Here is a 25,572-nt window from a genome sequence, read left to right on the forward strand (position 1 = left end):
GATGGGTGATCCCTAAGGGAAATATAACCATTTTGAAGACTTATTTTTGACACCACTTTATCATAAAATTATAGACACTTCAATGCCTAGATTGTTTATGTCTTGTAAAGGATTAATTCAACTGGGAAGTCAAATTAAATTGGTCAACTGGTACTTTATGGAAGACTATAGTGTATTAATATTTTACAATTCAACTATAGAACCCTACAAACTTCTAATACATGTGGCAGAGAGGGTATTTGCATTGGAATATGTACGACAAATAGAAAGAATAGATGTAATATTTCATGGTCAACACAAGAAAACTATTTTTCCCTCCTTGCCTATTGGATGCAAAGGGTTCACATTTGAGAGAAAAGCATTCAATGTGGTACACAAATTTCTTGCAATTTTTTAATTTGATATTGTCAGGCACTGGCAATATGATCCACTAAACATAATTTGTACAAAGCTTGTACAGAATGGGAACTCCACAAGTAAATGTCAGCATGAGAGTATGCTATTGATTAAAAGATATTAAAATATGGGCTCATGGGAAGAGGTCAAAATGGAGATGGAGAAATGCTCCAATGAAAAAAGTATTTCAATACAAGAATTATCAACACAAATTAAAGAATTGTACAGATAGAAAGAAAAAGTGTAACTAGTGACATCCTACAATTTCTACCAAATAGCTAGAGATCATCGTAGTAAAAAACATCTTCTAGATGCCATAAATAAAGATTGTGTAGCTACACATTGGTGTCATTTTGGGAAATGAGGAAGAATCTCAGCAAACCTAAGACCTCTACAAGTTTTGAAGACTTGCCCGAGGATGAAATATTTAGCAAATTATGGGATAATGAACATCCCAATGTAGTAGCAACACAACATGATGCAAACGATGAAGATAATGAGTATGAGGTTTGTAAGGATCCTTCATCCATTGCCACAAGCACTGCCATTGGTTCCACTGAATCCACTACTCCAACTATTATTAGTAGTAGTATATTTGATTCAACTGGACAATATATTATACTTAATCAACATAAAAGGGAAAACTATGGTATAGGGGCAAAGATGATAGAAAAAATGAGTTATCCAAGTGTTGGTGGGCTAGGCAAAATAGGTCAAGAAACTTGGTATCCAATCCCAATGCGAGAGCAACTGAAACCTGGTCATAAACTAATTATTGAGATGAGTTAGATGATCCATCATGTCAAAAAAAGGTGAACCCATGCCATTATTCATCCAAGGTGGATTTTTTATTTGCTTCTAATTTGTTATACGTGAATTGATATTGATTGTAGAAGTATATTAGAGGTTGAAGAAGGTTATATATTAATTTATGAGCAATTTACATTAGCATTCAATCAAACCCTTTAATGACAAATGATTACATAATTTGATACTTAATGTTTTGAAGAGAAACAAGGATTTATCATTTCAAAAAAAGTTGGTAGTTTGAAAGGCATTAACTCAAGTCATCTTCTTGCATTCAGTAACTTCCCAAGTTGTTTCATCTTCAAACACTATGATGTGACTGAAATTAGACCAGAATACTACAGTTGAAGGTCACTGTGCAAAGAAGTAAAATGTTTCGAATACTCATACTGATATAATGCCAGTCACAACTCCCTCGGGATAAAACCTTCAAAACAATCCAAAAACTCCACTTGTTAGTGGTAGTAAGGCAAGATTAGGAAGGGGTGATGCCATTAGTAATCCTCAAAATGCAATTATTACAACCTTGGGCATTGGTGGAGACAAGTACAATGTTGCAACTGCTCTTTCTCCTTTCAAGCATCGTATTGTATCAACAAACCCAGATTTTGAATACAAAAATTTCGTATAAATTTTCAAGAAACTACAAAAATGAATGGAAACAATAATAAGGTGTTCAAGAATGATTTACTTGAGGTGGATCATTCTCAAGAACCTGCATTGAGTATGATATTTCCAACATATAACACAAATAAAGAAATGATTGTTTCTCCACCATAGATAGATAATAATCCACTAGAGAGTGAGATAAGTCCATCAAATTTTCATGTTAGCACACTATCTATGGATTTCTCCAAAGTAAAAAAATGTGGACAAAGACAATGTGGCAAAAAAACAACTAACTTTATGGTCTATAGTTCACTATTCAAGATGGAGAGAGAGAAAAAAGGGTTGGAGAAGGCAATTGAAAGCAGACCTGGAAAATGCAAAGGCAAAGGAGAAAGAAACAGATAGCAAGTGCAAAGAAATAGAGAAAAGGATTACAAATGTTTCCTCTCAAGAAGAAAGTCCATAGCCTCAACCATAAAATATGGAGGCAGAAATGAAAATTCTAAAGGAACAATTGGAAGAAAGCAATAAAAAGCTATGTGATGTAAATGTAAAGAGAGAAGCAGAACTCAAGATGTTGAAGGAACAATTGGAACAAAGCAATAAGAAACTCAGTGATACTCTGAACCATGTTAATATGGAAGTTGATGTAAAATTCAAAGAATTCAGGGACAAGTTGCAAGAACCAAATAAACAACTTGAGGATGAAAGAGAATTTGCAGTAGATATTTTCAAAAAGTTGGAGTCTATTGGACATAAAATTAGTAACATAAATAAGGAATTGGATAGTGAGAGGGAAAAAACAAAATAATGGGCAAAGAAAATTGAGGAAATAAAGAAACAAAGTGAAAATCATTTGTTGCAAATGGTGCAATAGGTACAGAAGGAAAATAAAACAACCACAACCTACAAGAACAACTTTTTTGAGTCAAATGAAAAAATCAAAAAAATAGTCAAGCTAATTAAAGAAAAAATGTGGGGGAGAATTATGGCAAATACTGATAGGTTGTGTGATTGGTTTGAATTGCATCAAAGTTTTTGAGTTATTTCTGGGAGTATCAAAGAGCAAATTGAGAAAAACAAAGATGTTTTTAAGCTCGAGAAGACTGCAAGACAGATTATACACATGATCAACACACATAGTGACATGTATTTAGCTAGCCAAGAAGTTCATGATAGTGTTAGTGCATTAGTAAAGTCATCAGCTATCGTTCAAAAATGCCAGAGTATAATGGAATTAGAGGAATATTTGAACTCGATTGAGAGAAAACTCACCAAGATGGATGACAAAGAAAAATTAATGATAAGTCTTGGTTTGCCTAATCCTTGCTCTAGTAATTCATCAATGAAATTCATTGGAAGGGAAGCTTACCAAAAAATATTTGGAGGCCAAAATGATGTCTGAAGTAGTCAAGTTTCCTCACGATTTTACTCCTGAAGGCATTTTGAATTGCTTCAAACCATTGGCGAATCTGAATGCACTATTGGATGTAGCATTTCTTTCAAGTAAATCTTTCAAATATGGAAGTCTAATGAAGTTAAATGTCATCTAATATAACATAACAAATGTTCAAACTCCAAACGAAGTAGAATTCAACATCCTTAAAAAGATGACCGAATCTTCAATCATATCATAAGACATTCATTAGGCATCAAAGTATGTGATACTTGGAAAGTGATTTTGATCATCTTTGTAGTGTTTATTTTATTTCTATTTGATATTTTTTGATATGATTTTAAAGTTTGAACTTTGTTTCTTGAACAGGATAAACATTGCAAAATCCAAATGCTATTTTTCTTACTAGGCCTATCAAATGCAAAAGCAAAAAATGTTTGTGACACTAAATTTGATGCTACTTTAAGACTCTTCCCATGATGCAAAATGATCTGTTGTTGTTGTTGCTCCCTTATTTCTATATTTATATAGAATGGAATTATGGGTCATTACTAAATGTAATGGTTGTAAATTTAATACTTTTAACTCATGATTATGAAATTGGGTATTCAAATTTAACTTTTGCAAATTCAATTCATTGAATTTTATCAATTGTCATGTGTAAAAAAGTAATGAGAATGAAAATGAATTTTATCATTTGAATTGCTATATTCTCATAAGAATCATCAAGGATTGTACCATAACAATGTATTATATGAGCATAATAATGCAAATAAAAAACAATAGTAATGGTAAAATTTGAATAAATCTTGATTCATGGCATCATCTAACATAAAATGTACATGTTTGTTTGACATTAGACATTTAAAAAATGATATAACTTATTATGCATGATAGATGAATCATGATTAGATTCAGAGAATATTGTCCAATATCTAGAATGTAGACCGTAGTAAGTAATAAATTCAGAATTGACACATCATACTATAACTATTAAACTTGCCACATCATCTCATCATCTGAATCTTCAGATTCCTTGCCATTAAGTTCAAACAGTTCATCATGCTCCATGTTTTCTCCAGTCTGCATACCTTTGCCATCTAGATAGTGATCCTCAACTTCAACATTAATGCTACCAATATCAGTACCACTACTTGAGTTAGTGATCTCATTGTTTGAAACGTTGCCCAAATCTCTTCTTTGGAATTTCTTCATCCATAATTTTAGTGCCTTTCGTAAGGAAAAGTGTTGACTTCATATTTAGATGTATATAGCCTCAGACAATTTTTCAAATTCTTGTCTAGTTTATTTCTTACCTTTGACTTTAGAAACCTAAAAGCATTGAAAACTCTCTCATCCTCCACAGATCCCAATATCATGGTCAAACGTAATTCAACAAGCTTGAAATTTTTTGATATTGAATCTTGCAACACTTCACTCCAAGCTAGATTTCTCCAAAGTTTGGTTACTAATCCTTCTTCTCTGGGGTTCCAAATAAGATCATATTGTTCCTTCATTGTATTGGGAAAATGATGAGAATTCTCTCTCAAATGAGATTCATCTAAAACTCCATTTATAGTTACCCCATTGATTTCTTTGCTTTTGCAAAATTGATATATCAAAACCAATAACTTATCTCTAAAATCTTTAGGACTTCTTAAACGCCAATAATGAGAAAACACAATACATATTGATTCAAGTAATATGTGTCGGGGAAATATTTCTTTAATTTATAAGGAAATATTATAAGAAACATCCTTCACAGAATTCATTACAAACTCAACAATCTATTCAAACACTTCCTTTGTAACACTTAATTTTGGTTGTGTGGGTTTCTTTCCATTTCTAATGGACACAAGCCTTCCATAGTAGTGCATTGGTATCTCAACACCGTGTATATTGGCAGATAATTCCCCCTTTGCATCAATCTTTAAAAAGTTATCAGGATTATCCAAATTTGTGATTCTCTGTAATGTCCGCACTTTCTGATTAGGTTCGAATTTTGTAACCTGCAACTATTTGGTTAGTCCAATATCAAAAATTGCATGTATAACATATTAGAAACATTGAATTAGTAAATATTAATCTACAATTCTACCCCAAACTACCCCACCTAATCCCTAGGAAGAGATCTTTCTTAAACCACCTAACCCTTTGATGAGAACTATGTCTCGATTAGATGATTATCACTAAAAAAGAATCTTCCATAGGCCTCTTTGGGATCTCTGGAAACATTACTTGATAGTATCTTTGACATATGCATATGTTTGACCACTAGAATATATATTGTCCCTAAGATATTCTCTACAAATCTCTCTCTAGGTTTCAATTTGGAATCTCGACATTCCATTAAGAATGCCCTCCAGTCTCTGAGTTCTCCTTATGAGAAACTCAACATCCATAGTTGGATGCCCTCTACCAAGATTAACTTGGTCTCTATAAGAACAATATAGCTCTTATATGATTATCAATCTTAGATTGATAATTTTTTAATTTTAAATGTTAAATAAGATATACCTTTAGTTATCTCTGAACTATAGCTATATCTACTATTCTCTATCAAAAGCCTGTAATTAACTCTGCAATAAAATTGTATACTATCATGGCTTTATTTACCCTTTCTTATCACTATCTTATGACTTTATCATTATATGATATTGCAACTTATTCCCACTATCTTCTTATCATTGTTTGTCTCTTTTGTTTGATTTGGATTTGTGGGTGGTTGAATATATATGTAATCCTTGTTTGGGGACATGTACAGATGAAAAAAATCATCCATACATGTAAATATATACATGATCAAGATGTATTAAGTATATGAAACCAACAATGCTAACTGTACGACTTCTAGTTTTGGTAATCTCGCAACCCATGCTACCTTCATTGTTTCTTATATACTATATTATTTTTCTTTACTTGTCTTATTCCCAACATGAGGCGGTCTTGGTCCTAACATGGCTCTATGGTTTATTTCATTCTCCTTTGTCACCCTTGTTCTTATTTGTGCATGTTTGTGTTTGTCATTACTGCATTTGAATATCTTTGAGCCATCGGATGATGGTTTCACAACGAAAATATAATTCTATGATATCCAAGAACATCACTATACCAATTGCAACTCCTATAATCTTGTTGCCTTTAATTAACTGAATGGTAAGGGATCAATTTCTTATTAAAAAGTCAATAATTGTCCTCTTTCCTTCTCCTCCCATGAGAGAACCAACGTGGATATAAAGAAAAATAATTAATTGTTTGACTGTTCTGACATCTCTGCTCTAAAGGTCAAAGCTTCCCATCTACAATATGTTCCTCACACCTTTTCATGTTTCACATTGTGCTTTCTTCGATACCATATTTTAAAATATGATCATGCCTATTATCTCTCTATTTATTACGTAACTTATATATCTCATTGATCATGGTTGTCTCTTGAGTTGTACATCTTTCATCCTTATTTCTGAATCCTCATCACTTCCCCTAATATAGTTTGATTGGTCTTCCATGTTCACAATTCTTTCTTGTCCAGGTTGAATGCCCACACAACTATGAATATTAGTTACTATTGCTCTCAAAACTTGCATTTCTTATGCAGTTTAATTCAGGAGATACTTAACAAGGGTTTCTTGTTTGATGTTGACTATCCATTGATGGTTTACCCTATGCTTGGTAATATGTCAAATGCTCCCACGGCTGGTGTAATTCGATAATTTTCCTTTTGTTACCTTCGATACTTGTTCTAGCCTCTATCCAAAATTGTATCTTCTACTCTCTTTTTTTCTTTTCCCAATGTATTCCTCCTTATATATATTATTTTATGTCTTTTTAACAGTTGTGACTATACAAGATCCATCATTATTTTTACTTAACCTAATAATATATATTATTCACATGTGTTATCATATTTAGTTATAAAATTTATTAATGTTTCCCATAATATTATAAGTTTTCATTCTTTATAATATTTATGATATATTTAATAATAATTTGTGTGATTATTATTATAATTATATTTTACTACTTTATTTAATTAATCAATCAGTTATACCATCTCTTAATATTTTAAATCATAATTTAGTATAATTATAGATATAATTATCTTGGGAGAGGGGCTATTACATTCTCACCCACCTTGAAATTTTTTCATCCATAGAAAATGAATTTGGATTTCTATAGAGATTATGGAGGATCGAGCATGTCATTTTATGCAACGTATTATATTATGCAATATACATAAATCTTTGTTAGACCTTCATTGTATTTCTCATTTCCTCTAGCATGGGGAGAATCGCTACTAATGTTAAGAGTGTCTCTACATTACTTTACCTTTCAAGTAGCTCACCATATTTTCGATGACCACCCTGATCATCGCAAGTTGACTCCATTGTACCAAGCAATGATGGATATTCAGAAAAATACTTGATGATTTGGTCCATCCAAAGAGATTCATTTGATATCATTATCCTTAAGCAACTTTCTCCCATTAGTTAGTCCCTCAAAAAATTGTTGAAATTCCCTGAATCATTTAGGACTTTGACAAAAGTGCCTATAGATCTCTTTGATTAAAACTTCAACTATGTATATTTCTGGAGAGTTGCTGACAATTCCAAAAGCTAGATTCATTCAGTGGGCTATGTAGTGAATGCTAAAAATGTAAGGTGCAAGAAATTATTTTAACTTTGTGATAAAAATAATTCTTTTGGCCTTGCATTATTGAAGCTCCATCTGCTCCTGTTGGGACTCAAAATTTAAGCCCTGATTTTGAGTACCATCCTAAAAATCAAGCCCTATAAGCGCTTTTTAATGCATGTGTACCTGACTATACTTTTGAGGCCTAAAGAGGTGTTTAATGTTTCTAACACCTTGCATTGAGTATATCCATGTGCTTCATAAAGATAAATTGTCATTTCGAGTCATTTCGCGAAGTTTTGTTTTGAGCAATGTCTGATTCTACATTTTTGCTTGTGTCAAACAACAATAGGTGGCCTTGTTTGCAATTGAATATCTTGCACCCATAAGTAGCAGAAATAGAAGCTACATGAGAAGCAAAGGCAAGCACCTACAACTCACAGCATGAGGAGGGCAGAGCACTTCCCATGGTCGAAGTAGTCTCCTTAGAAGCAGTAGTTTGAAGGTATCTTCCTTTATTCCCTAGGCAATACCAATGGTTCATCTAGTCAGATGTTGGTAGCATCCTCTTCTGTTTCTGACACTGGAAGAAGAGGATGGAGACTATTGTGAGAAGAAAAACATAAACCATTTATTCCCACATTTCTCAGGAAGAAGTTTTCTAAGTTGTTTAAATACATCAACACACCTTACCATAGTGTCTAAAAGGCTCACACCTTTTGAGACACAAGGCAAGCTCATTGTGGGGCCTGTGGTCAGCCAGAGGAATGAACAAATTTTGACCAACATACACAAAACAATATGCTGGTGTGGAACTTGAGAACCAACAAAGTAATGACAAGTGGCGGTGATGTGGAGCCAACTGGATCGAAATAGACCAAATGCACCAGATCGTGCCACGTGGCAGATCGGACGATTGTTGCCATGTCGCCAAGGAAAGATGCAAGGAGGATAACCATGCAACATGGTGACCAATGATGTGGCGATGACATGGACCAATGACATGGTGAAAGACAGGACGATGATGTGATAGTGTTGATTGGCTACTGATGTGTCTGAAAATTCCATGTCTTGTGACGTTGCTATGTTGCGATGACATGGAAAATTGCTGACTGGGATAACAACATAGCGACTAATGATGTGGTAGTGACGTAGTGCAATGATGTGGCAACCATGTGGCAGAATAGGCAACTAATGAGGTGGTGACATGTGGTGCCCACATGGCAGATGTCAAGTGACTAAGCAGAAGTCAGCTCCAATCTAGTGGTGACATGTGTCTGAAGGCTAGTCAAACCAGTTTGACCTAGATGGAGAAAAGGAGGGAAAAATCAAACAAGCATGAAAAATTATTTTTTAATATTTTCTCTCAAAAAATACATGTTGGGTTTTATTAAAATAAAAAAAATTATATGCTATAGTTCAGACTTTATAAAATGGTCAAATATTTGCAATAATGTGTATGAAGCCATAGAAGGAGCCTGTTATTCAAATTGAGATTTTGGGAGTTCTTGATAAGCAAATATGGCACTATTATATATCGTCAAAATTAGGAGAGAATGAACTTTCTATTTCTTGAGTTTTTTTTTGTATAGGTAGCCACTGGTTCAAGTTATGCAAGGATTTGTCTAAACTGCCCAGTTTTCAGTTTCATTCAGTTGGGACAATCCTGATATGATTTCTATTGAAATGGTGAACTGATTGAATGTAAAAAGAAACATGAATGTAGTTATGGGTGAGTTTTTTCACATCCAAATTAGTCGAGTCAAGGTATCATCAACATTTTATGATGCATTTCATATATTTTAGTAATAGAAGGGTTTTTCATCATTGAGGAAGAGATATTTTGGGTTTGTTATAAAACAATGATGAAAACCAAATCAAATTTCATGGGTAAAAAGATGAGAGAGGTTTTACAATTGTAGGGAATGAGGATTCAAGTGGACACATGTCACCTTCAGGTCAGATCCGAGATTCCATTCTTCTTCTATATCTTTCTCTTTCTCATCCATTGAAAGGGTTGGCAATTTTCAGTGTGATACCACATTGTTGGTTCCAGTTTTGTTTGTGAGACCACATTGTTGGATCCAAGACTGTGATTCCACCACATTCTTCAGTATATTTCTCTTGTATGAACAATAGTAGTGAAGATAATATAGCTAGTTATGATCTACTTGGTGGTTTTATGGGTTGTTTTACATGCATCTAAATGTATAGTTTCAAAGAAATGAATACAAATGAGTAGGAATATCTTTAGTTTCATTCTGATTCTTGTCTCTTATCTCTGTAATCTGCAATTTTATGTGATTTAAGGACAAAGAACTGAGACCCATTTACATCCCCTTGAGGTTGTATGTCTGATATATTTTGTTGTTGGAACAAAGGGCCAAGTAAATGCTTGATGTATTTGACAGGGTTGTTGGTTACTTTGAGAAGGATACTTCATAACAATGAGGTCTTTATGAACACTGATGTCTGATTCACAAAGTGATAAGATAGATCTGATATTTGGGTGTATGAAATATGTCATTGATATCACAGATGTATGTGTTTGATTCATGCAATTGCCCAATATTTAAGGCACTAATCAGCTACAGGATCAACTTGTTCTTACTGTTGCATATTTGGGGATTTGTTGAAATCAACATCATTAATCAAATATCTTTCCCTTTAATGTTGAAGAAATAAAAAGGATGCTCTCACTTCGCTTAGCAATTTCTTTGGCCATGTTATTAGCTATTTCATGTCTGAGATCTTTGCATAAGTGTTAGAAGATTAATGGTTTTATCTGCTTTGTTAGATTTAGTGTATGCTTTTGACAACTAGTACAATACAAGTGAATTTGAGGTACACTTGCCTAGGTTTTGCAGAGCCTAAAGTAGTAGAAGGGTCTAGCCTTATAGTTGGCCTAGTGTTTGAAAGAGTATGTTGAAGATGGGAAGTAACTGCCCCTAGATGTATCTTGTTCTCATCAGGGTAATTTGAGACCATGTTCTTTCAAAACACCAATAGCTTCAACACACACCAACTTTTGGCTATTCTAGGTAATTACTTAAATATCTTCTTCAAGTTCATCATGATCAGATCCTCAATATGTGCTAGTGGAACTAGCAGTGGTAGTGATTGGGATTCTTGTAAATGTACTTGTGATGATGTGGCTTTTTGATTTTGGCCACCAAAATATGATGACAAGGTTCTACGAGTGCACTTGGCTGGCCTTTCTTGACTTCCATTAGATGTAGGGCTCTTACCCTTGTTCATGTTCGACATCTCCCAAGAAATATAGGCTGCCATAAAATTCAAGTTGTTCAAAAAGTGGCATTTGACTATAGTCTATTACATATATTTATCTAAATAGTATTCATTAGTTGTACGACCTACACTACAAAATATAGATGTCCTAGGTCTCCTTGGTTACTGCATGACTTGGTGATACTAGTCATTGGTCCCAGTTGATAACTAATCACTAGCAGTCTAACTTGTATCTACTAAATATAAGAATGAACTAAAATTATAGAGAACAAACAAATAGGGGTTTGAGTTACTCACCTTTGGCTAAAATTTAGTCATCACACTTGTAACTCGCCCAATAATGATCTCGGTAGTATGAGAAATTGAGACTTCGCTATTGATTGGAATTGAGACAACCTATTGATCTATGAATGTATTTATACCATATTTTTTGGAAAATTTTGCGGGAATATTATAGCACATACAAAATATTTGGAGAAGCCTGCATAAGAAAAACACGTATTGAAGAATTTCCAAGGCAAATATGGTTTGTCCATTATACAACCATGCATAATATAGTTGGAAAAATTGAATTAGTGTGTGACACGTGTCTGCATATTTGGGGGGTGAATGTCATCCCTCTCCTAAAACATTTTTTAAAACCAATGGAAAATTGAGGGTGTCCAAAAAGTTCTGCTTTGGAAATCATAGACAAATGTGTTTAATTTGTCATGTGTGAAAAATATTTATGATTGGCCATTTCATTTCAAAAGGAGCTCTAAGGGCATATATTATTTAGTAATGGGTCCAAGGGTTTGACTTATATTTGGTATAATTGGGGTGTGTGCCAACCCACATATGCATAAAAAATTCACCAAACTAACATTGGTTGATGCGCAAAATTCACTAAATGATGAATATTCGCCATGAAAGTGAACCCTAATTTCATTGGCTCCTAATACAATCCATCCTTTTACAAAGGACATTTATATTAGTACATCATTTTGTGGGTATCATCCCCACTAGGGTTTTTCCTTTGATCAAGGGTTTCCCTAGTTAAAATATATGGTGTTATTGTGTATGAGTATATTCTTATGGTTGTTGATTATATTGCTTACATGCTTAAGGATTAATAAGGTTGATAAATGTGTTAATAGTGTTAATAGTTGTGAACTTTACTTTATAACAATTGGTATCAAAGCATCATGTCCTTGAAGAGGAAGATTAATAGCTTTGGGAGATCAATGACAGGTCACTTCAGAAAAGAAAGTCCTAAATTTGATGGAGTTAACTATGATAGTTGGAAAGAGGAGATGAAGACTCATTTGATATGTATGGGCCCAAGATATTGGCTAATGAAAAATAATGAAAAGGACATTGTGAAAGAAATCAAACTTGAGGAATGCAATGAAGCTTAGAGATATTTGTTTATGAATAATATGCTTGTCAGAGAAGCATTACTGTTAGGTCTTCCTAAGAATGAATATAGTCAAATAAAATCCTTCAAGACATCTCATAAAATTTGGATAGCCTTAGAATATACTTTTGAAGGTGATAAACATGCTAAAAGAATGAGACTACAAAATTGGATATGTTTATTTCAAGATGCTAGAATGATGGAAGATGAATTAGTGAGAAGTTATGTTGGTAGAATATCAGAAAATTGTTGTAGGAATCAAATATTTCCAAGGATCTAAAGAGGAAGATGAGATTGTATAGAATATTTTGAAATTGACACCACCATTCGAGCAAGTAGCATAGATGATTGAACTAGTGATATCCTGCATTAAGAAGTTTACCTAGAAGATTGGAAGCAACAAAAACAAGCTTGAAGCAATCTAGAGACCTACCTAGAGTGTGAATAACCTTTAGTGCATTAAGTGTTCATCCTTCCTTATCAAGAAGTTCAAGCACCAGTGGAGACTTGACTATAAGCAGATCCAAATATGAGGAGGACAAAAGAATTGAAGAATGAATTGCCCTGCTTATATGAAGAGAACCAGATGGGAAGAGAATGTTTAAATGTTGGACTTGCAATGAATTTGGTCATTATGCTTCTAAGTGTCGTAAGAGAGAGAAAAAAGTATAAGAATAATTTCAAATCTAGAAGACCTAGAGATTGTCTATATGCAAATGAAGATGGCGAGTCTGAAGAAAGAGTTCAAAGTGAAAGTGATCATGAATTAGGATTTGTGGCTATAAAAGAAGAAAATCCTGAAAAATAAATCAGAGAAGAAAAAGATCTAGTTTCCCAAGTTGAAAAGAAATCTGATTGGATTATAGATAGTGAATGTTCACATCATATGATTGGAGACATGAATAAGTTTTTTAAGTTTAGTAATCATGATGGATGAATTGTTAGAGTTGGTAACAATGCAACTTGTCATATCAAGGGAATATGATCTATTACTCTTGGTGGAAAGACTAACACCGATGATGTTTATTTTGTTGATGGATTAAAGCATAACCTATTAAGTGTTGGATAGTTGGTTGATAAATGTTATCAGTTATAATTCATAGAGAAGACATGCATTATCAATGATAAAGATGGTAAGTTGATTGGAAACGATACAAGTTCTAGAGGTAATGTGTTTCAATTAAACTCTACAAAGATGACTTGTTTGGTTGCAAAGGTGGATAATGACTAGTTGTGGCATAGAAGGTTTTGTTACATAAAATTTGATAATATTGTGAAGGCTAATAGTATATTTGTTGTCAGAGATTTACCTAGAATTGTGAAGCCTACTAATGTTTTGTGCAAAGAATGTGTTATGGCTAAGTAGAAGAAAGTTTCTTTTCCCAACAAGAAGTTCACCACATGATGAAGTTGGAGATTGTTCATACATATTTGAGTGGTCCTACCAGAACAAGAGGATTCTATGGTGAAAGGTGAAAAGTACTTTATGATTTTGTTGATGATTTGACTAGAATGATATGGGTAGCATTTCTTAAAGAAAAGTCTGAAGCATTTAAAAAGTTAAAGTTGTTCAAGAATAAAGTTGAGAATGAATCTGGAGTAAAGATAAAATGTTTAAAATCAGATAGAGGTTCAAGTTTACTTCTAGAGAGTTTAACACCTTTTGTGAAGTAAATGGAATTAAGAGACAATTATCATCATCCAAGACTCCTGAGAAAAATGGGATTGCAGAAAGAAGGAATAGGTCAGCGACTGAAGCATCAAGAGCTATGATGTTTGAGAATGATGTATCCAAAACATTTTGGAGAGAAGAACTCAACATGGTAGTATATACCATGAACAGAGTAAAGATCAGGAAAGGTACAAACAAAACTCCCTATGAACTATGGTATGGTAGTGTATACCATGAATAGAGTAAAGATCAGGAAAGGTACAAACAAAAGAAAAGGATATGGTATGCTAATTGAAGAAAGCACTGTATGGTCTAAAACAAGTACCTAGAACCTAGCATGCAAGATTGGACAAATATTTGGCAAAATTGGAATTTGCTAAAGGTACAATAGATAGTAACCTAAATTTGAAAGAAATTGAAAATAGATTGTTGATAATTGTAAAATTTTTTGATGACATAATCTTTGGAGGTAATGATGAAGCAAGTGACAATTTTGCTGATGAGATGAAGAATGAGTTTGAGATGAGTGATTGGTGAGATGAATTTTTTTTTGAGTCTACAAATTGTACAAAATAGTGATGGTATTTTCATATCATAAGCTAAGTATTTGAATGACTTGTTGAAAAAATTTGGCTTGGAAAATTGTAAGCTTGTTGGCACACTTATGATAACTAGTCACCAGTTATCTAGCAAAGATGAGACACCTACAATTGAGCAAAAGAAGTATAGATCTATGATTGGAGGTTTGCAATATTTGACTCACACTAGACTAGATATAGAAAATGTAGTTGGGATAGTAACAAGATTTCAAGTTGATCCCAAGGAATCACATTATACAATAGTAAAGATAATATTCATATATTTGAAGGGTACACCTGATTTTGGACTATGGTATGACAGATCAAGTGATTTCACTTTATGTGCTTATACTGATGCGGATTAGACAAACAATATGGGTGACAGAAAAAGAACTAGTGGTGGAGCATTTTTCCTTGGAGGAAGATTAGCTAAGCAAGAAACAAGATTGTATTTCACAAAGTACAATAGAAGGAGAGTATGTAGCAATAACAAACAATTGCAATCAGATCATGTGGATGAAGCAGATGCTGAAGGACATTGGAATAGATTTTTCAGAACCTCTTATCATATTGTGATAACACAAGTATAATAAGTATGTCTAAGAATCTTGTATTGCATTTTAAGACTAAGCATATATCGATTAAGTATCATGTTTGGAGAGAGAAAGTTGTAGAGAAAGAGATCTGATTAGAATCTGTAAGTACAAAAGAGAAGATTGTAGATATCTTTACGAAGCCCTTGCATGAAGATATATTTGAGTATTTGTGAGGTATGATTGGGGTTATGCCACTACCTACTTCTGAGTAGATGATGCAGAGAATGCATTAGTCTAGTGGTACAAAGCACTATTGTTTGTCTGGACTAAATGTTGATGCTTCTCGTATGGGGGAGTATTTGTGATGAGTAGAGTCATCAAGGACTCTTCGTAGTTGGTTTAGAACAATGTCTTTGGACACTTGAATTGATTAAAGACTTTGACCAGATGATTGACATCATGAAGCCTTTGTCATTGATGTCAATGGGGGAGAAGTATTAATGAAAAACATCCTCTAGCACAATCAGGGAGAAAGAGTACATAATAACATCTCTAATGGGAGATGTATGTATGGGGGATAATTGTTCATGTATTTATTAATGTCAATAAAAAACAAAAAACATTGAGTTGTATCAATGGGGGAGAAGTGTGAACAATTGATTTTCATGCATGTAAGATTGAGAAACCGCAGATGGAGAGTTGTTCCTGTGAGTGAGAAGTGTGAACAACTGATCTCGATCTTAAGAATGAGAAAGAAGACATAGCAGCATTCTTGTGAGTGTCTGATTTGATTGATTAAGAGGATTTGAAAAGAAGAGAACATCAACAACAACGTTTGATTTAGTATTCTTCGAACTTAGATGTTTTGTATCTATGTTACCATCAATGCGAAATGGGAAGATTGTTAGCATGAATGTTGATGGTAATCCTTTGGTGGAGTATCCTAAGTATTGGAGAGATTGTTTATGATTGACATGTTGCATTCATGACAATGTTTGTCATTGATGTCAATATAGTATTATTTCTGTGAAGACTGACACAATAGTAGATGGAGAACGAGGTCGTACAAACCATGTATTGAAAATCAGGTCAAGCACAGTTGAGGATGTATTCTACATTGTGTCTCGATGAAGTGAAGAAAAGCGTTTGTAGAGAGTTGAAGACATGAAGGAGATATTCCTGATTTACAGAGGACACTATACAAACAAAATACCTCAGAAATCGTTTCTAATGTTTGGATTGTATCTCCTAACAATGTTAGAATCTTGACGTGCGAAGTTGGATAGTGATAGTAGACAACTTGATGGTGACATCAACAAGTGCTCAAGGACAAAAGTCACATATGTGAGATGTTGTAAAGAATGTGAGCCGACAATATTGTGTAATTATAAAATAATTATTTATCTTAAAGAGGTCCTATTATAATTAACTGGGAAAACATCAAGGTTGACTCAAGGAATTATTTTGAGGACATGGTATAAAAGAGAGTTATTTTCCTTGTTGTGAAATATGTATTCAAGTGTGATATGCGAAGTATTTAGTAAATGTGAGTAAGTGATCCAAGGGATTATTGGATGCAAAGTTGGTGATTTGGTATTAAGATCAGAAGAGGTTTGGTTTGGTCTAGAGGATAAAGAAGGATCTATACATTTCTATTATTTTGCAAGGAATAATACAGAGACCAGTTGGACAATGAGTTTGGTTGCCTTGCCCCTGAAGTTGTTAGGAATGTGGGTCCTTTTGCCTTCTACAACTCTTAATAGGGTTGGAATCTCCTAATAGGGATTCAAAATATCCTAATAGGGATTGATATGTACTGCATGCATTTCATTGGCTCCTATTAGAGTCCATCCTCTTACAAGGAACATTTATATTAGTACATCATTTTGTGGGTACCATCCCCACCAGAGTTTTCCCTATGATCAAGGGTTTCCCTAGTTAACATATTTGGTGTTATTGTGTATGAGTATATTCTTATGGTTGCTGATTATATTGCTTACATGGTTAAGGATTAACAAGGTTGATAATGTTGACATTTTAGTCATGTTTGTTATTAGTGACATAAACTTATTTAGATTGTAAGTATCTACTGAGCATATTGTATAGTTAATAGAGTTAACCAAGCATTTTAGACTCTATCGAGTTCTATAGTTGCTATTGAGCTCAAGAAGCAATATTCAGTTTGCACTGAGTATTTTCTACCATGATGGTGATCAGTAGTGTAAACCGAGCTTCATAAGGTTTACCAAGTTCCTTAGTGCAAACTAAGTTGTGCAGTGCTTACCGAGTTCGCAGTTACAACGATGTGAATCTGGTGTTGGCCAAGCCACTCAGTGTTAACCAAGTGACTCAGTTTATACCGAGCTCATAATGAAAGTACTTATCGAGCTATGCAGTCAGAATCAAGTGACTTAGTTTATATGCCAAGTTTCGCAGTATTCACCGAGTCACCAGTGCAGACTGAGTTCAGACTACTTGGAAGTGATCAACATGGACCAAGCTTCTACATCTACCGAGTGCATGACGATGTCGAGCTTTGATAGTGGATGCCAAGTATCAGAACCTCACTGAGATAGTCTTCAAAACCCGAGTTCCTACAGTTGGGCCAACTTTGTGTATTTTGTGTAAACTTGTATTGTAGCCGACTTTGTTAATTTGTAATTGGATTGGTATATATGTAATGTATTGTATCACATCCAATGTAATATATGGAAGTAAGATAACAAACAGAGAAAGGTAGAAGTGTGAAATACAAGGCTACAATAGTATAAAGAACAACAAAGATTTATCTATCACCGCAAGGTGATCATTACATTCAAAGGAATCTCATTCAACAAACCAAGTTGCAGATCAGAGATCAGCTACTGCTTCATCCTAACAGGTGGATCAGTCAAATCCTTTCACAAGGTAGACTTAACAGTCTTTTGTAAATCTCTTTACCGAGTGCATACTTCATTGTATGTTTGTAAATCCTTTTGCAAGGTGGACCTAGCAGTCCTTATTGCTCCTAACAGGGTAGATCATCAGAAGTGATCATTGTAAGCCTTAACATACCAACTTTATACTGTAGTACTAAAGCTCATCCCCACCCCAATTTTACTTTCTATTTGGAAGGTTTTTGGGTCACCAAATTGTGTGTCAAAAGTGTTGTGAATTTTCTAATGCTTTCAGTTTCTCATGCATGCAATTAGATCATAATACACATGAAGGATTAATTAGTAAATAAGGATTAAGTTTTATTGGTTACTGATTCACCCCTCCCCTCTCAGTAACTTAGCCTATCCTATATATTTCCAAAAGATAAATGTGTTAATATATGGATAACTAATTCACCTCCCCCCCTCCTAGTTATCTTGCTAGACTTTATTTTCTAACATAATAACCATCCTTCATTATTGCACTCTGCATCAAAGATTCCAACTTGCCAATAAGATTCAATAAAAATAGGTATTCACAACAAAAACTATTATTGTGTTGTAAATAAGTCATTATTTTCTATTTTGGATGTTTTCCATTATGGAAAAAATGGGGAGATTTTTTGACTATTGAAAAACAATAAGATTGCACCTACTTGAGGGTAATATGTATTTCCTAGTGTTTATTAAAGTTTTAATATCAGTGCAAGTGTGGGAGATCGTTAGACTATGTAAGGAACTTCTAGCATTGGTTTTCATTGATGTCACTTCATAGCGACACTCTGGTAGTATTGGTGGGTGTGTGACATGTATTGATAATTTCCTATTGGGTTTTCATTTGGTAACACGAGTTCTTGGTCGTGTACAAGGGAGGTTCATAATGGTGGTACATCAAGTCATTCAAAGTTGATTGGCATTTTGGTCACAACGTGTTCCCTAAATTAGCGGTAATGACTACTTTGTATTTTCATCTTTTACTTTTGGTTGTATCCTACCAACTATAGTCAGAGCCCTATCCCTTACTATCTATAGGGCTTGGCAAGGGTGGGCCATTCAATATGTGGGAGAACATAAAACTAGGAACTAGGCTCTTGCCATGAACGACTAGTATGACCTAAAGTGTAGATGTAAAAAAAATATAATTAACCAAATTCAAAATTTATAAAGTTATTAAATAAATTACGTAAAAGCAATAAATCTAATAATAGTAAATTATAAGAAATAAAATGAAACTAACACGTTTGAAAAGTCAAAAGAAAAGAAAAATAAACCAGTAACTATTATTATGAAAAATTAGGAGCCGTATTTTATCACATTTAGTAAACAAAGAACTAACAACGTGCGGCAGCTCTACATATGCAACAGACCATATATCGTAGCTTCTGGTACATGAACAGATATGGCAAGCGTGGGCAGGCGGGCTCCTTCCATTATTCACCTCACCCAATGCAAATCCAGAGCCGGGCTTCTCTTCGCTCCATCCATATCCTCAGCCCACTTTGCTTTCCATTTACGGAAGTCTCCCAAGCTCTCAATCACAGCATCATCAGCAGCAATCCACATAACAAGCTTTTTGGGAAGCGTTGGATTTTACAGACGTTTTTCTGCCGCACCTATTCTTTCCAAAAAACCTAACAAAAGGAACATACCAATCTTGTCAGCCTTAGTGGAAGTGGGCGGTGTCAAAATCACCAGGGACGGTGAGTTGATTTTCCCATTTTTTAAGGAATTAGTGCACTCACAGGAGACCTAAATTTCAATTAAATACTGCTTACAGAATGCATTTTAGTATGACGAGGAATGTGGCTTTTTGGCATGAGAAGTAATGCGTGGGATTCTTGTCGACAGATGTGGTAAGGGAGAATGACCCAACAAACAACGTGCCGGACTCAATATTTGCAAAAATTGGGCTGCAGCTTCACAGAAGGGACAATCACCCCCTTGGGATACTGAAGAACGAGATCTACAATTTCTTTGATAGCAATTTCACAGAGTCCTTCAATAAGTTTGATAACCTCTGCCCCATTGTATCGGTGAAAGCGGTAATTAAGCATTTCCATCCTCAAATATCTTGGTCTCAAAAGCTTGCTCCCATTGCTGAGGATTGTACACGATGCGTTATCTCACGCTGTTTTTTTTTTTTTTTGGTTTAGTTTGATTTTTCATTTTTCGCAAATTGGCAAGCTTGCACAATCATTCGACAGTTACAGTCACACAGAAACGCAGTATCAAGGTTATGGTGGGTCAAATTAGATAGAGAAAACCCCAATTTCGTATTAACGATTTGAAATTATTTGACTATTGCTATTTGCTGAGTCAAGGCGATTCCTCATGTGGCTCGATGAGAATATTTGCCAGTAGCAAATATGTACATTTCAAAATCATACAACAAGGATGATCAACAAATAAATTATTGTCTCTGGTTTGCCTGTATTCTCCTTCCCTATCTAATCCTAACATTAATTTCAAATATGCACGAATTTAAAGCAGTGTAACACTTGGGTACGTCAGGATGAGTTTCTGGGATGCGGGACAAAGAGCCACAATTTCGGGACACAGCGGCAAGAGCAGGGGGGATGGGGAGTGGTGATGTATACCATACACATAGAACTTCAAATGCTAGTTATGAAATGATTTTCACTGCATTATACCAAATTGAAATATTCGAACATAGTAAAATTGCAACGCGAACTAGAACCACTGGCTATTGAACATAGTAACATAGTATGCACCATAACATTCAAATTGAAATTTGAATGGAAACTCAAGTACCAGTCCAGGCAGCGACGTGGTTGCAGAATGCTAGAGGTGGGGGTGCTCAAGTACTCCAAGTACCCAGTGCGGGACGTCTCGGGGAAAGGTACTTCAACGTTTTTTTGGGGGGAGGTGGGGTGTATGAGTCCACGGGTTTCATTGATTTACGGTAACCACTCTTTTAATTGTTGCAGTTTCTGAACTTTCTTATACTTTATGTTGCACAAATTTTCTTGGATGGGGGCAACACAGGATGGAGGGACAAGTTAGGATTTTTATTTTTTTGAACTATTTTTTGGGGATGGCAAGAAATTTGAAAGATTCATATGATAACATTGATAAAACATTCATCATATACATTATGGATCCTTAATACATAACATTAATGTTGATTTGAGTATTCAAATAGTCAAATAAATTATCAAAATGTTAAAACTTGATTCATTGTCAATATGCACGCATTATCATAAAATAGCATACAAGTTATAACATAATGGACAAAGGATGCAAACTTCACTTTCAACTACAATATGAAAACACCAAAACAAAGCAAGTATATTGTTTCCCCTACTTTGTAGCTCCCAACACCACATCGAAATCGGAGTACTCTAAGTCACTACCACTGTGAGAGTTTGCCTCATCCAATGGAATTTGCAACCAATCTTTCTTGTGCCTCCTCATCAACCTAGGTGGCCTCTTTGGTACCAACTTCCCTTTGTAAAGCTAGAGTCTATCGAAATTGAAGTTTGAGAGCACTATGCATTACAACTAGCTTCTTTGCTCATCTAAATGTAAGCCTATTTCTTTTGATGGAGTGAATAAAGTCATAAGTGGACCAATTCCTCTTTGCTGTAGAGAAATGATAGAGGGCCACACCACCCTTACCCACTCACAATCAAGAAAGCAACAATATGGAGACCAAGAGAAAAAAAAAAATGCTTCACAAGAAATTTTATTATACTTGAAGATCCTTACAACACCCACAAGATGATATGACTTCTTCAACATAAGAGAAATCCTAAATAAGAGTCTTCACACCAAGAGCTTCACCAATAACTTCTACTTGAAGAGCTACACTTTTAGAGTTTTCACACCTTGAAGTCTTCACGCCTTCTAGCTTCTACTTCTCAAACTTCCCCCTTGAGCTTTATTTAGAAATGCTCATATGCCTTGCTTAAATAGGCACTTACCACCCCATGCATGACTTATCCACAACCTTCTAGAATTCCTCCACAACCTTCTACAACTTCCACAACCTTCTACAACTTCCAAAACTTTCTACAATATTCATAACTTTCTAGAATTCTATCCACTCACCTCGATAATTTTTTTTTTTTTTCTATTATGCCACCTATGCACCTCGAAAATAGAAATCACCTTTTCCTTTCTTTTCTCCTTTTTCCCTTTTTTTATTCTTTTATTATTTCTCCTCTAATTTTCGTCACTTTCTCTCTCCTCCACTAATTTTTTTTTTTTTTTTTTCAAATTTTTTTGTTTTCCATGCAAGATGCTCCTGCATCAAGAAATTGACAACCTATGAAAGGAAATAAATGGCAAGAATCCTCAACTGTGTTGTATGGATAGCTTTCCATTAGAATGTCCGCAACAAGGACTTTACTTGATTTACCTTGGAATTCCCAACTAGGGCTTGGATTGCACTTAGAAATGGCGATTTGCTTAGTCTTTGTAGTGTTCCCTACTTCATTACATGTATCAATTAATGATTTATAATACATTTGACAGTTAACATATTCAAACCCACTTTCTTACTTCTCTCCAAACTCAACCCTGAGGAGGGTAGGGAGTAATTCTCACAGGCTGCACGGATATTAATCGACAAGTGGATTCCCTCAAGTTTTCCAGAACACATATTCATAGCCATCTTGGAACTATGCTCTTAGGGTTTCCAAAATACATGCCTTGGCCTCTCTTGGGATTCACCCACCTTGCAAGGAATTACTACAGCCATACCCGACAACCTACCCGTAATTAAAAGGGCCTATAAAAAGACATCAAGGGACAGGATATGAATATATCAACTTCAAATAGATTCTGAATGTATCCATTTATGTATGTGATTATGTATATGTTTATATATTTCTGATTCATCAATATAAACTGAGATTAATACTATGTCTTATGAACTGGACCGTGTATTGGCTCTTAGCCTTATTAGCTTTCAAATACTACATTTTGTAAAGCAGTACTGAAGTGTACTCTTGCTGTTACACTTTTTGCTTCGAGCTGATCAATAATCACTCACAGGTCTGTGTATGCAATCTGAATTCTTCTTTTAAATCTCCAATCTCTTATTCGTCCCCTCCATGATGTTTCAAGCTCCCTTTTTTATATCCCCTTAGAGATACCTCTTTTTGGTTAGTCACAATCTTTTAATTAAGTAGATCTTCTCCTTCTTAGTTACCATACCCCTTTGGAGACTAATTAGTATGCATCATTTGGGATGTAACATGGTAATCACACTATTTGTGGCTGATAGTGTTAATTGCTTGATTAAGTTATTATCTTCTTGTATGGGAATGCATCACAATAAGCTGATCACTGTTTCTGATTAAGAATAGGTAATGTCCATACATAATTCCTCTTATATACGCAGATACCTGCAGCTGTTTTGTTATGATACCATATTAGATGTAATCCAATGCTTTCAGGGATATGAGGACTGTGTGTATGGTATGCTGTTTGTTGTACCATCGCATTGCCTCCAATTGATACAATCGTGCTTGCTGTTTAGTTGATTATGTGCCTCATCTTAATTGATGATTAGCTACCCATGTTAGCATTAGTTTGCTGATTTATACATAATCATTAATATATCATTGCTGTTTGTTATTATATATTGCTTCTTGTTTTACTCTGTTCTATGTTATTATTATATCGTTGGTGCTCAGATTGAGGTGCTTGTCATTATACTTTGGAATGACGAGGAACTTGCATTCAATACAGATGTGGTAATTGACATCATCGTTAGTCATGTCTTTATCAATCAATGTTGCATCAATAATTCCTTTATGCTGAGGCAGTGATATTGGCAACTAAATTGACTTGTTGTGATCTCGATTAATAATTTGTCTTTGCAAGATATCATTGATGCTTGGACTTATGATGCTAACATGATGGACCATATATTACTCTGTTACCTTTCTAAGAAATCTATTGATATTTAATATCTCCATTTCATGCTGGCTACTGCTAGTCTGTGTTTGAGTATTGTCAAGGATATACTATGAGTTTGTCTTAACTTGATATCCATTAATGATGTCCATTCCTTTCATTGCTCTTGCCGTCAATCTATATCTTTGAGAACAATCTTTGTAGATCTTCCTATTGACCATTAAAAAATACCATACTCAAGCAGTCTATTCTTTTGCAATTGTATCTCTCTTAGAGACTTTACAAAATAGAGATTATATTATATTTATCATTTATTATTTATTTGTATATTCATTTAAATATTATTAGTATCATTTTACCATTTGGGATTTTGGATTTTGAACATTCACCCGGTTCATATCCCGAACCATGCTTTTCAGCATGACGTCTTTGATTAGCAATTTGTTCATCAAGCTTTGCAGTGCTAGATTTGATCATCTCTTGATCTCTCTAGCATCAGCTAGATCTCTCCTTAGTATCTGATTCACTCTTTCCAATTCTTGCTCCTTATACTTGGATTCTTCAATGAAAATCTGCAACTGTTCAATCTCACTGATTAGCTTATTACATTCTTTGGTCTCAACTTGCAGGGATTGTTCAAAAGTTCTCTTAGCTTCAATTTCTTTATTCATCTTAATTGCCATTGCTTGCATCTCATTATTCAAGTTATCTCTCTCCAACACACCTTCCTTGTAGTCCTTAGATGTGCCATCATTAGAAGTATTTCCTTTGTATGATAATTGATCAACAAGTTCTTTCCTCTTATCCCTGGATGAAATCAGTTGATCTTTCAGATTATCAATGGATTTCTTAGATTCCCTCAAGTTGTCTTCTAATCCAAGAATGCAAGCAATTGATTTGTCAAGATCATCAAGAGTTGAGTTTGAATATTGCTGGATCCTACCATTAGGATTCTCCTTAAGCTGTTAGGCATCTTCCAAGGAACCATGCTCTGATACCAATTGTCAGGATGAGGAAGCACCGAGTGGGAGGGTGGGGGCAAGGGCAGTGGGTGAATTTGTGCAACAATAATAACTTTCTTCTTTAGACCAAATCACAATTTAAAGCTGAATATAAAACCAATTAAACAAAGCAAGATCCAACACAAGAGCATCATAATACCATGATTTTATATCGAGGAAAACTTAGTTAAGGGGAAAACTCCGTTGGGGATGATACCCACAAATATCACACTACTGCAGTAATAAAGTGCTGTGATATTCCCACTTCGCGAATATAATTTAAATAAATAACAAAGGATCCAATAACTAATGATACTGAAATACAAACTAAATAAATTGATATATTTTAATAATTTGTCATAATGATAACGCCCATAGAGTTCATACAATTATGTCATTATTAACAATTACCTATGCGGTCGGAAAGAACGACAAATCCATGACACAATTACAAGAGGAATCGATATACAAATAGAACTCAAGCCAATACTATTAATTGATT

At 34.4% G+C, this 25,572-nt stretch overlaps 1 protein-coding gene across 1 annotated transcript in view; it reads left to right on the forward strand.

Annotated features, from left to right (window-relative positions):
• Positions 1–19,488: 19,488 nt before the first annotated feature.
• The window catches only part of LOC149557358 (phenylalanyl-tRNA synthetase class IIc family protein), a 54,476-nt gene continuing 48,392 nt past the window's right edge, over positions 19,489–25,572 (forward strand). Inside the window, exons 1-2 of the mRNA XM_089832031.1 lie at positions 19,489–19,883; positions 20,032–20,225. Coding sequence (XP_089688157.1) covers positions 19,583–19,883; positions 20,032–20,225 — 495 coding nt within the window. The 5' untranslated portion in view covers positions 19,489–19,582. The remainder of the gene's footprint in view (positions 19,884–20,031; positions 20,226–25,572) is intronic.

Source organism: Cupressus sempervirens, chromosome 5 (assembly GCF_028749045.1).
Source record: "Cupressus sempervirens isolate cs-2001-9-10 chromosome 5, ASM2874904v1, whole genome shotgun sequence".
Taxonomy (NCBI): domain Eukaryota; kingdom Viridiplantae; phylum Streptophyta; class Pinopsida; order Cupressales; family Cupressaceae; genus Cupressus; species Cupressus sempervirens.